Source organism: Balaenoptera physalus (genome assembly GCF_965194825.1).
Source record: "Balaenoptera physalus genome assembly, chromosome: 19".
NCBI classification, from domain to species: domain Eukaryota; kingdom Metazoa; phylum Chordata; class Mammalia; order Artiodactyla; family Balaenopteridae; genus Balaenoptera; species Balaenoptera physalus.
Window position 1 is genome coordinate 3,183,473 of NC_138900.1, and position 13,440 is coordinate 3,196,912.

The window sequence follows — 13,440 nt, forward strand, 5'->3', positions numbered from 1 at the left end:
TTGGTGCTTCATCCCTTTTTATGGCTGAATAGTATTCCATTGAATGGATAGACCACATTTTGTTCACCCATTCATCAACCGATGGACATTTGGGTGGCCTCCAGTCTGGGGCTGTTGTAAATCATGCTGCTAAGGACATTTGTGTTTTTGTGCTAACATGTTTTTCAATTCTTTGGGGCATATGCCTAGGAGTGGAACTGCTGGGTCATGTGGCAACCCTATGTTTAACTTTTAAGGAACTGCCAAACTGCTTTCCAGAGTGTGGCCCAGGCACTTCTAAGACGCCCGTTAAACACCAAGTGGAAGCATCCAGCAGGCAGTCTGGCGGCGAGTTCAGCGGCGGGGCCGGAGCAGAGCTCAAAGGCAACGTTGAGGCCCCGAGTGCAGCCTCCCATAGCCCTCTCCCCATCCCAGGCCCCAGCAGTTTTTGATAATGGTGCGGTCCCTAGATACACGTACACTCAACGGGAAGGAACAAAGGATAAAAATAATACCGAACGACATTTATTCAACTAGGCCCACCCACCCACCCTCTCTCCCACCTCCTTACACTGCTTTTATTTCTTCATGGCCTTCATAATTTCTTAGTGTTTCTTCATAACAGTTTTCAACGTGCATCCCATTAATTTGTGTCTGTGTACTGGCTCTCTCCCCTCACCAGAAGGCAAACCCCGTAAAGACAGAGGAGGAACCCTGTGGTTCATCTACTGCCGCATCCCCAGCCTCAGTAAACACTGCTGAAGGACCCCTCCTGCCAGCCTGTTGCCGTACAAAACAGCTGGGCTGACCGGTCCCATCTGGCCCCTCCCATCCTGTTCACCCTCCTATAAGTACAGCACCTGCGCTAGGCCAGGCACTGCTCTAAACTCTCTACACACATGAAATCGGTTCGTCTTTCCAACCACCCAGTGATAGCCATCCTCACCCCTGGTTTACAGATGGGGAAACTGAGGCACATGGGGACTTAGGTGTATCCAGTATCAGGCACCTGGCGCATGGTGGAGCTGGGGGATGAACCACTACTACCCTGACTCTCCAGCTGTGCAAGGAGACACGTCAGACCTGAAACTGTGAGCGTGGGTGTGTGTGTGTGCGTGAGAAAGAGAGAGACCACAGAGAGAGACAGAGACAGAGAGAGAGAGACTGAGGCTCAAGATCCCTTGATTATCAGACGTAAATACAGGAGAGAAACAAGCATTGGGGGAACTGAGGGCCACGTGGGTCTAAGGCAGCAGTTCTAACTGGGGGCAAACGCGCCCCCCGGGGGGATATTTGGCAATGCCTGGAGGCATCTTATGTTATCACGATGTGGGGGAATGTGAATGCTCCTGGCATCCAGCAGATGCTGCTGAACACCCTACAATGCACAGGACGGGCCCCCACAAGCAAGTACATTCTGTGCCCAGATGGCAGTAGCGCCCAGGGTGAGAAACCCTGCACTCCCTCTTTCCACCTCCTGGTCTATAAACTCAGGTTCTCAACTCCGATCTCTCTTTCTCCTTCTCTCCTCCCCATCTGCTCTTCTTTCTCTCTCCTTCCCCATCTCCCCAACTCCTCCCATCTTGCCCACCCCACCATGCGTCTCCCTTCATTGCCCCCCTTGGTCCCCCACTGACCCCTCCCAACCTCCTCCCCACTCTGCCCACCTCTCACTCTGCCCTCCCTCACCTGCCTCTCACCTCTGGCTTTCCCCTCTGCCCTCTCTCCCTCACCTGCATCTCACCTCTGGCTTTCCCCTCTGCCCTCTCTCCCTCACCTGCATCTCACCTCTGGCTTTCCCCTCTGCCCTCTCTCCCTCACCTGCATCTCACCTCTGGCTTTCCCCTCTGCCCTCTCTCCCTCACCTGCATCTCACCTCTGGCTTTCCCCTCTGCCCTCTCTCCCTCACCTGCCTCCATGGTTTCTTCTCCCTCCATCACATCTTTCCTCTGGCTTCTGTCCACCTCTCTTGTTTCTTCGCACCCCTGATGTCACTGTCAACTTCCCCATTCTTTCCTCCACCATTCACCACTCACTTTGATCTCTTCTCTGCCATCATCATTTCCTTTCTCCTTCCGCGGTGTCTGGACATCCTTCTGTTGCTCCCCCATTACCGTGCACTGTCCCGTGGGACTGCCAACTTTGGGCCCATGCATGTCCCCTCCACCTTTTCTGTTTCCTGGTTTGTGTCTCTCCGTCCTTCTACCTTCCCTTGGCCTGCCTTCCTCATCATCTCCGGCCCCCATCTCCACATTTCTCCACCTCTGGCCATCTTTCTCCCGCCCACCGTTCCAGCCTCGGTTCTCCCCCAGCCTGGCTGCCTCATGCCGGCCCTCCTGCTCCTCGGGACCCTCCTGCTCCTGGCCTCGACTACCGGCCAGGCTGGGGCGCGCCCGTCCAACGCCACAAGCACCGAACCCCCGGGCCCGCTACCCGCCCTGCTGGCGCACCTGCGGCGCCTGACCGGGGCGCTGACCGGCGGCGGGGGCGCGGCGGGCCCGGGGGCCAACGGCACCAGGACCAGCACCCCGAGCTCGGCCGGCGCGGCGGCACGGGCGCCCCCTCCTGCCGAGCTCTGCCACGGCTACTACGATGTCATGGGCCAGTACGACGCCACCTTCAACTGCAGCACTGGCTCCTACCGCTTCTGCTGCGGCACCTGCCACTACCGCTTCTGCTGCGAGCACCGCCACATGCGCCTGGCGCAGGCCTCCTGCTCCAACTACGACACGCCACGCTGGGCCACCACGCCGCCGCCACTGGCCGGGGGCGCCGGGGGCGCCGGGGGTGCGGGCGGGGGACCCGGGCCCGGCCAGGCCGGGTGGCTGGAAGGGGGTCGGGCGGGTGGCGCCGGGGCGCGTGGGGGCGAGGGCCCAGGGGGCAGCACGGCCTACGTGGTGTGCGGGGTCATCAGCTTCGCCCTGGCCGTGGGCGTCGGCGCCAAAGTGGCCTTCAGCAAGGCGTCCCGTGCGCCCAGGGCCCACCGGGAGATCAACGTACCCAGGTGTGTGTGCTCTGGGGCCGGAGGGTGGGGAACCTGGGGGCGGGGCCATGGGAGGTGGAGCCATCAGGGAGTGGGGCCGGTGGGGGGGGGGGGCCAGGGTGCAGGGCGTATGGCCAGAGACTGAGGCAGCCACCGGGAGCGCAGAAGCGAATGCCTTGGAGAGATGGGCGGGACATGAGAATATATGTGACTTAAGTGGCAGTCTATGGAGTGACCGGGTAGGCTCAGGCCTTCATTCATTCAACAAATATTTCTTGAGCACTTTCTGTGAGCCAGGAGCTGGGAACACAGCAGTGAACAAAACAAAGTCCCTGCACTGATGAGTAAACCTGGTTTCCAATCCCAGGTCAGCTGCCTGCGGGCTGTGTGACCCTGGGAAATTTGCTTAAACCTCTCTATGCCTCAGTTTCCTCGTCTGTACAATGGGCCTAATAATTGTTCCCCACCTATTCAGACTGTAATGAAGATTACCTGGGTTAATTCATGTTGAGTCCTGACACATGGTAAGCCCTCAGTAAATGCTGGCTACCGTTATCATTAAGACAGTAAGCAATAAAACACATGTGCAATATATTTTTAGATATTGATAACTGCTGTGAATAAAATAAAGTAGCATAACGAGTTGTGAATGGGAGGGACAGTATTGTTTTACACGAAGTGGTCAGGAAAGGCCTCTCTGAGCAGAGACTTGAAGGAAAACAGAGAACCAAGCAGATATCTGTGGGAAGGGCATTCCAGGCAGAGAGGAAGCCATTAGTGCAATGGCCCTGAGGTGGAGCGTTTGCAGGACAGCGAAGAGGCCCATGCGGCTGGAGTGCAGTGGGTGAGGAGGAGGTAGACAGAAGTAGGCAGAGGCCAGGTTTATCCTAAGTGTGATGGGGGAGCCACTAGAGTGTCCTGAGCTCCGTGTGTCACCATCTGATCCCTGGGCTGTGCGTGTGAAACTAGACTGCAAGGGACAAGGGCAGAAATGGGGAGACCAATTGGAGACTGTGGCAATAATGGTGAGAGATGGGGCAGGTAGCAGCAGAGGTGGTGACAAGTGCTCCGAGTTGGGATACATTTTGGAGGGCGAATCCACAGGATTGCTAAGGGCCGTGCAGGAAAGAAAAGAGTCAACGGTGATTCTAAGGTTTGGGGTCCACATAGCACCCTTTATTGCCATGGGGAAGGCAGCAAAAGGAACAGGAGTGAGGTCCCAGGTTCAGGGTGGGGCAGGGCCACAGAGAGGACGATGTGGGAGGGACCGCAGAAGGGGTAGGGTCCAAATAAATAGGGGAAGTGGCGCTTCAAGCGGGAAGTGTGGTCCGAGGGACCTTGGGGCAGGCGGTGCTCAGACTGATATTAGCAAGGGGCGTGGCCAAAGGCGAGAAGCCGAGCTGAGCTAACGGATACACCCAAAGGTGAAAACGGGGAGGGGAAAGAGGCCTGCGCCCTCCCTCTCTCCACCCCCACCCCCAGTCCCCAGGCCACTGACCATCCCTCTGCCACTTCTAGGGCTCTGGTGGACATTCTGAGGCATCAGGCGGGGCCTGGGACCCGCCCGGACCGGGCACGAAGCAGCTCCCTAACCCCGGGGGTCGGGGGTCCAGACAGCATGCCCCCGAGGACGCCCAAGAACCTCTACAACACCGTGAAGCCCTCCAATCTCGGTGAGTGAGAAGTGGGGCTTCGGCTGCCGCCTCTGCTGCCTCTGCATCTGCCCCCACCCCTCATCCCTGTAGCTCCGCCCTCCATGGATGGCTCCACCTCCCATTGCCCAGGCCCTGCCCCTAGCCACAGCCTGCTGTCTCTGCCTTCCCTGAACCGTTATGGCCGAGACCTGTTTTGGGCAATGCACTGGACTTTGCAGTGAGCCAGACCTCCTCTCTGACCTCCTGTGGGCACCCTGGGTGGGAACCCTGGGTGCTACGATGGATGATTTAGATTTAGACATTCTCAGCCCCTGCACTTGAGAAACTCATGTCAGACCACCCAACAGCCAGTGACACACAAGGACGCACTTAGTAACTGAATTAGAATTTGTCGGGAGCCAGACGCCTGGATTGAAATCCTGGCTCTACCGCTGTGACCTAGGGCAAGTGACTTCGCTTCTCTGGGCCTCAGTTTCCTCATCCATAAAATGAGAATCGTAACAGTACTCACTTCATATTATTGTTATTCTTATAGTTTATGATGAGTGCATCAGTGGAGAAGTCCAGGTAGCTGGAAGAGGGTTTGAAAAGGGTCTCATTGGGTGTGAGGGGGAGGAGGTTCCCTCAGAACGTGATGTTTGAGCAGTGGCCAGGAGGGTTACGGGAGTTTCTTGGGCAGGGGGATCTCTGAGTGGCTGGAGCAGAGCTTGTGAGGTGGCCAGAGCTGAGGCTGAGGAGAGGGTGGGCAGATACCTCGGGAAGGGCCTTGAGTACCAGGCTGAGCTGAGTGGCTCTGCCTTTGTCCTGAGGGCAATGGGGAGCCATGGAGGAGTTTAGAGCAAGGGAGCCGCAAAGTCAGAAGTGGGTGGAAGAACTATGTCTCTGGAACCCATATGAAGGAAGACAGATGAGAGGAAGAAGGCTCCAGAGGAGGCTGGCATGATGATCCAGGCAGTAAAGGACAAGGCTTGATCTAGGATCAGGAATGGAGGGGAGGAGATGGGTTTGAATAGTAGTGATAAGGAAGAAACATTTGACCTGGATCTTGAGGGGTGAGTAGGAGGTCTTCAGGCAAAGGAGGAGAGAGGAAGGGATTCAAGGCTGAGAGAACAGCATGACAGCATGTGCAAAGGCCCTGTGGCAGAACTGAGCTGGACCATTTGGGCATCAGAGAGAAGAACAGCTTGAGGGGAGGGATGGGAGATGAGGCTGCAGATGTCTGTTGGGGACAAGTCACACAGGCCTCAAATGCCACCCCCAGCTTAGACTGTGTCCCATGGGTGATGGTGAGACATGGGAAGAGTTTCGAGCAGCAGAGGGACAGGGGCAGGTGTACATGTCAGAAGTACTGCAGTGCGGCTGATCTTGGAGATGGGCTGGCCATTTGGCCAGAAGGCTGGTTTGATGATCCAGGAGGGAGAAGCAAGTCAGGGCAAAGAGTCAGTAGGCAGGAGGGACCAGAGCTGGGGACCAAGTGGACATGAGTGGGGATCCTTCCACAAGACCAGGACAGCGGTGCCAGCTGGGAGCAGGCAATGGCAGTGATGCCACCTCCCCTCTTGGTCCCCACAGATAATCTGCACAACTACCTGCACCTCAACGTCAACAGCCCCAAACACCACGCTGCCACTCTGGGTATGGACCAGGGCGGGGCTGCGGGGAGGGCAGGGCTCCTTCCCTTCCCACCCTGGTACTGAGCCGGAGCCAGGTGCCCAGCATAGGGCAGGTGTGAGACCCTGGGAGCCTGTCCTCACACTCCAGCCAGGTAACCCAGTGAGGCTCAGCTTTCTCATCTCTATGCCAGAAGTGGTCTGCGGGAAGCTGCATGGAGTGCATCCCCTCTAGCCTGGGGTGGGGCACACAACGAGTGCTGAGCAAACGCCAGTTGCCCCTCCTCCTCCTCCTTCCCCAGCAAAGAGCACCCGAGGGTTGGGGGGAGTGTGCGGAGGGAGCTTGGACTGCTGCAGCTCTGAGGGGCTGGAGTTCCAGATTCTAATGCTCTAAGGGGGCTGGGGGCCAGCACTGCTGGGTCTGAGGGAGGAGGGCCTGGACTGAGCCCGGCCATGCCCCTCTGCCCCAGACTGGCGGGCCATTCCGCCGCCCAGCCCCTCCTTGCACTACTCCACGCTGTCCTGCTCTCGGTCCTTCCACAACCTCTCGCATCTACCCCCGTCCTACGAGGCCGCTGTGAAATCTGAACTCAACCGCTACTCCTCCCTCAAGAGGCTGGGTGAGTCCCGGGAAGGGGAGCTACCTGGGCGATGGGGCGGGGTCAGGGCCTGGGTTCAGGACAAGGGACAGTGACCCGATAGCCTTCTAAAGCTTTAGATTCCCCGCCCCCCGCCTTAGAATTTTCTCCAAGTTTGTTTCAGAATTACCTGAGGTAATTTTCTATCACAATTACTTGGGGTGCTTTTTTAAAATGCAAACCCATGGTCCTCCCCCCAAGATCTATTGCATTCATCAGGACTTGTATTTGCAATGAACAGAAATACAACTTAAAAAAAAAAAAAAAAAAGGTGACTATGCTGGCTTGATAACAGAAAGTCTATGTGCCACAAGCTTCAGGTGTGGCTGAACCCAGGTGCTCAAAAGCTGTCTCCAGGATTCTACATCTCTCAGCTCTGCTGAACAGTGGGCTGGCTTCATTTTCAGACAGAATCTCCCCTTGTGATGGCAAAGATTGTCCTGAGAATTTTCAGGGCAATTCTACCAGAAGAGTCTCTCCCAATGATTCCAGCAAAAATCCCAAGCCTGGATCCCACTGGTCAAAAAAGGGTCACATGCTTGTCCCAGAACCAATCACTGTGACTCTGATTGGACATTTCTGGGTCAGTGGCTGATCCCTGGTAGTGGAGTAGCCTTCAAACATTTTAAACAGAGATCCACAGTAAGAAAGGATTTTTATATTGTGTCCCATGAGACCCACATACACTGGCACATTTTTTAATTACAGTAAAGTTTTGAAACTTGTTATTATGGACATTTTCAAACACACTCGAGAGTAGAGGAATTGTAAAACGAGCCCCATGTTCTTGTCACCCAGCTTTAACAATGGGCAACATTTTGTTAATCTCTCCTCCCTCCACCCCATCTTTTGGTGGATTATTTCAAAACAAATCCCAGATATCGTGTCACTTCATCCATTAGTATATCAATAACACACACACAACTGAAATAAAAATTTGTGAATGGTATTCACCCTTATTCTCTTATTATGGGACACTTTCTGATAATTTTCTATTCTATTTCATTTTGCCAAATGCTGGTCCCTACCCACAAAATTGACTTTACAACCCATGAATGGGTCGAATCTCCAAGTTTGAAAAATACGTGCTACAGGATGAAAGGGAAGGAAAAGTGGTTCCTCAAAAGCAAGAGTTGGGTTCTACTCCCAAAAGAAGGGATATTCCCAGGCAATTAAAAAAAAAAAAAAAAAAAAGGTCCCCCCTCGTCTACGATCGCAGCATTGCAAGCTGGGCCTGGGAATCTGCATTCTGCTAGTTTGACTGTTCTGACTGGTTAAAATTGTGCTCCTGCCCAGGCTAATGACCAGGAAGTTCCAGGTAGTGTCTGGGGTCTTCCTGGGGTGGGGGGTGCCCCAGGGAAGGGAGCACGTTCTGGGCTGGCTGAGGACCCACCTCTGTGGTTTCTTTCCTTCTCCCCCAGCCGAGAAGGATCTGGACGAGGCCTACCTGAAGCGCCGGCACCTGGCGGAGGTGCCCCGCGGGACGCTGCCCCTGCATGCGCTGCGGCGACCTGGCACAGGGGGCGGCTATCGCATGGATGGCTGGGGTGGCCCCGAGGAGCTGGGCCTGGCACCCGCGCCCAACCCACGGCGCGTCATGTCCCAGGAGCACCTACTGGGCGACGGGGGCCGGGCACGCTATGAGTTCACACTGCCACGCGCGCGCCTCGTGTCCCAGGAGCACCTGCTCCTGTCGTCCCCCGAGGCCCTGCGCCAGAGCCGCGAGCACTTGCTGTCACCCCCACGCAGCCCCGCGCTGCCCCCCGAGCCCGCCGCCCGCGCCAGCCTGGCCGCCTCCCACTCCAACCTGCTGCTGGGGCCTGGGGGGCCCCCCACACCGCTGCACGGGCTGCCCCCGCCGCCCGGCCTGCACGCGCACCACCACCACCACGGCCTGCACGGCTCGCCGCAGCCCGCCTGGATGTCAGACACCGGCGGAGGTGGGGGCACGCTGGCCCGCAGGCCGCCCTTCCAGCGCCAGGGCACGCTGGAGCAGCTGCAGTTCATCCCCGGCCATCACCTGCCCCAACACCTCCGCACTGCCAGCAAGAATGAGGTGACTGTCTGAGTGTCTGAGGTCGGGCCAGGGGCTTGGGGGCTGCAGCCTGGGGCCCCCATCCCAGCCTGCATCCCCCAACACACTCCAGGGGCCTGGGACCAGATCTGCAGTGGCCGGGAGGGCTGCCTCCAAGGACACTGTTTTGGATGAAATCATCACCAGACGCAAAGCTTCCTTCTGCGATGTCACGGCAGATGAGACCCCTCCTCCTATGTCACAGTTTGAGGCAGGACCTCCTTCCCATGACGTCATCACAGAGGAAGAGGCCTGTATGTGAGGTCATCACTAGCGAAAGTGTCTTTGTTCATCACAGGGACAAACCCTCCTTCCCATGAGGTCATCACAGAGGAAAAGGCCCACCCTTAAGGTCATCACTAGAGGCCATGTCCATGCTCCATGGTGTCATCACACAGACTTCCCTCCTGTGATGTCATAAGAGGAACAATGCCTTTGTCCTATGACATCATCCCTAGAGACAAAGAGTCCTTCCTATGATGTCACTGCATAGATAAATCTCATCCTTATGATGTCATCTCTGGCACCAAAAGGCCTCTTTTGACATCATCATCACCAGGAAAATATTTTCTTCCAAAGAAGATGCCTTTGTCTTTGAAGTCACCACTACAGACAAAGCCATCTTCCTGGGACACATCACAGGGGAAAGAGCCTCACCAGCTGTGTCCTCACTAGACGTAAGGCCTCCTTTCTACGACATCATCACAGGGACTCCGCTTCCTTCCTGTGATGCCATCGCCAGAGAAGGTGCCTTGCCCTATGATGTCATCAGAGGGACTGTGCCTTTTCCGTGATGTCATCAACAGAGATGGCAGCCCACTCTGGGGACATCTCCAAGACGAGGCCCCTTCTGCAATGTCACCACCAGACTCTGCCTGCTCCGAGATCACACACGCCGTGAGACACCTCCACTGCCTGCTCCGAGATCACACACGCCGTGAGACACCTCCACTGCCTGCTCCGAGATCACACACGCCGTGAGACACCTCCACTGCTGCTGCCAAGTCCCGGCGCGGCAGGGCACACCCAGAGTCCGTGACTATCCTGGTGGGTCACCAGAGAAAGTGCCCTGTCCTGAGGTGTCATCTAGGGGTGTCCTCACTGGGGAGGCTGCCCCGGCGGAGAGGTCTCTGCCCCAGACGACAGTCCGTCTGTGGATTGTTGGCAGTGGCCCTGCCCCAGCTGAGGCTCTGCCCCAGTGCTGTGATGTCATCACCAGAGACACTGCCTGCTCTGGAAGGCCATTACTTGTAATGGTATCACCAGAGTTTCTGCCTTGTCCCACCATGACTTGGCTTGGTCACTCCTTCCCCTGACCCTAGAGACATGCCCTGTGGGATTTCCACCAGAACCTCACCTAAACGGTGGTTGGGCCACGGGTCCTGTGTGACTCCTGGAGGACAGCACTCCCAGACTGGCTTCTGCTCCCACGGAGGCCACTCTGGCCCACCAGGCTCCTGGAGTCCTGGGACTCATAGGTGGCGCTACTTCTCTCTGCCGTCACTACAGACATCATCACCTCTGTAAACAAAGTCCTGGCCTCCTGCTGGGGGTGGGGGGAGGTGGGGGTATGCCTGCTATTGATCTAGCTGATGACATCATCAGCACCACAAGACTTCCACCACTCCTGGTGGTAAGTTGCACCTGGGGTCCAGTGTTAACCATGCCTGATGATGACATCATTTCCCAGGATTCCCTTTGACCTATGGTGTATTCATCTCCCAGGATCCACCACAACTAGGATATCATTCTCTTCCAGGATTTACCATAACTATAGTGTCACCTTCTCCCGAGGTTCCCTATAGCCAATGGTGTCATCATCTCCCATGATTCTCCACAACCATGGTGTCATCATCGCCCAGGATTCTCCACAACCATGTGTCATCATCTCCCAGGATTCACCACAGCTGATGATGTCATCACCTCCCAGAATCCGCCATGACCAACGGTGTCATTACCTTCCAGAATCCACTATAGCTGATGGTAACATCTTCTACCAGGATCCACGAAGACTGATGATGCCACAATCTCCCATAGTACCCCGTAATTGTGGTGTCATCATCTCACAGGATCCACTTCAATCATGATGTCTGCATGCCCCAGGATCCAGCACAGCCATGGTGTCATCACCTCCCAAGACCCACTTTAATCATGGTATCATCAACCTCCCAGGATCTGCTTCAACCATGACGTCCTCATGCCCCAGGATCCAGCACAGCCTTGGTGTCATCACCTCCCAGGATTCAACTCAGCAGTGATGTCAGCACCTCCCAGCAGCCATGAGAGTCAATGGTGTCCCAGAACCCATGACACCCAACAGTGTCATCATCTCCCGGGATCCATTTCCGCCATGGTATCACCATCTACTGGAGTCCACCATAACCATGGCATCATCATCTCCCAGGATCCAGGACACCCAATGATGTCATTTAGCAGGATCCACTTCAACCATGTATCATCACCTTCCAGGATCCATCAGCTTGGGAGCCAAGTACTATGACAGCTGTATTTCAGTTGTCTTCTGGGGTCACCTACAGTTGTTCCCTTAAGAGGAACCAGCACAATACACACCATTTTCCCATTCCCTCAAAAATGGAGTGGGATGGGGCCCCCTCTGATGACATCATCCTACTCTGGCCCTTCCTGATGATGTCACTGCTGTGCTCCTGACTTAGGCTGACGCCTGCCTGCATCAACCGCACCACAGACTTGGCCTTGGCCAGTCCTCCATCTCCCCCTGGTGAGGGCATCCAGGTCCCTCCTGATAACTGCCCTTCACCCATCCATCTGATCGGTGACAGGGTCAACAAAGAGACCTCTTATCATCACCAGAGGGGGGGCTTTCCAGTCCTCAGGTGATGTCACTGCCCCTTGCCCAATCCCTGTTACCTGGATCCCCACCCAGAGCTGCACTGCATTGGCTTGGGCCAAACTCTCCCTAGAGACCCCCCTGGGCTGGGCCAACAGCTGCCGACCTCCCTGAGGCCTTCAGTGGTTTTCTCTGCTGCCCTGGTCGTGGGGCAGGCACGTCTGGAGAGCCACGGCCACTGCCAGTGCCACCTGTGGGGGCGGGGGGTGGTGCTCCGCATCAGCCCAAGATGGCAGAGAAGCAGCATTCTCTCCTTCCTCTCCCCCTCACACACAGGGGAGCCTCTGGGGTTTCGGGGAGTCCCCAACACCCAACGCACAATTTGCCCCCAATTCTCTCTGTATATAGCCATGTTCTGGGGCGGCCATTCCCCCACTCTTAAAGGGCTACATGCCCCCTCTCCCAGCCCCCAGGGCGAGGTGAGGGGGCCTCTTCTCCCTCCCCTGGGCCGTCCCCCTCCCTCTCCTCTCTCCCCACAAATCCTGGCACCTCAGCTCATCCCTTCTCATCAGGAGCCTGGGGCAGATAACTGACCCTCAGCTCCCACCACACTGACGAAACTGAGGGGTGACCCCCAATCTACCAGGGCCCCAGTGCCAGTTTGCCGGGTTTTCAACTCCACGCTTACAGCTGCTCCTGTGGGTTCCCCCAATCCCTTTGAGGGCCTCACCACGCCCAGTGTCCCTATGGCAGACTGTGACTTCCCCCAAAAGGAGCCAGCCTGGGGGCCTACCCCTCCCAGACCCCTCCCCTCTGCTCACCACCCTCAAGGAGCCCTCAGCTTTCTCCAGCCCCCAGAACTGGGGGATTCGGGGCCTTTCAGCTTTTGTATGCCCCCCTCAACTTGCTCTTTCCCGGCCTGGATTCCAAGTATCTTGCCCCCTCCCCCCACTCACTTGACACAGGCTGCCTGACCCTGGGGCCTTGACCTCTTATCTCAAATAAGCCATAGTAGGGAGAGGTCTCGAGGTGGGTGAGGAAGTGGGCATGTCCTGCCAGATGCCCTTGATGCTTCCAGAGCTGGGACCTCGCCATCTGAGTCTTCCCCCACCAGCCCCCACCACCTCATAAATGCATACACAGGCTTGTGCGTACACACACACACACACACACACACACACACACACACACACTCCCATTCCAGTGAGGGGGCAGTGGAGGGCGGTACAGAAAGAAGAAGATCAATTCTGGACCAAAAGAACTTCCAAAGCTCTGCCTGCTTCCTTATCCCTACCCACCCTATTCCTCCCCCCAACACTGGACTCTTGCCCCAGTTCCTTGGTGAGGACAGCCAGCCGAGCTGCAAGTTGGTATTTTTTTGAATAAACAGATGTTTTCCTGATCCCCGGTCTCAAGTATACTGTCGGGAAAGGATGGGTTTCCATCCCCGCATTTGCAGGTCACTGGGGAGCCCCCTTTGTGGCCGAGGAAGGCGGGCATCTAAGTGTCTTTGCAGGTAGGTGGTCAGGGCTGCTCCAGCTGCCACCAAGGGAGGAGTCAGGCGTGGGGAGGTGCAGTGTGAGGTGCCTTCAAACGCTTAGTTTCTTCCTAAGAAAGCTTCTTCCCTCTGAGCAGGTAAGCATTTGTTTGCAGATTCTATTTGTTTGCGCCTCCTTATATTTGAATTCTTTG

The 13,440-nt window shown here is 56.3% G+C and overlaps 1 protein-coding gene across 2 annotated transcripts; it reads left to right on the forward strand.

Moving 5' to 3' along the window:
- Positions 1-1,406: 1,406 nt before the first annotated feature.
- SHISA7 (shisa family member 7) lies at positions 1,407-13,150 on the forward strand (the record flags this gene model as incomplete). Of its 2 annotated transcripts, XM_082436263.1 has the most annotated exons (5): positions 2,275-2,983; positions 4,481-4,635; positions 6,190-6,252; positions 6,698-6,847; positions 8,287-13,150. In XM_082436263.1, the coding sequence occupies 5 exons, from the start codon at positions 2,304-2,306 to the stop codon at positions 8,931-8,933; spliced, it is 1,695 nt and encodes a 564-aa protein (XP_082292389.1). In that variant the 3' UTR covers positions 8,934-13,150. The 2 variants fall into 2 exon arrangements, with proteins under 2 accessions (XP_082292388.1, XP_082292389.1); XM_082436262.1 differs by lacking the exon at positions 6,190-6,252 and having other exon boundaries at positions 1,407-2,983.
- Positions 13,151-13,440: the final 290 nt, after the last annotated feature.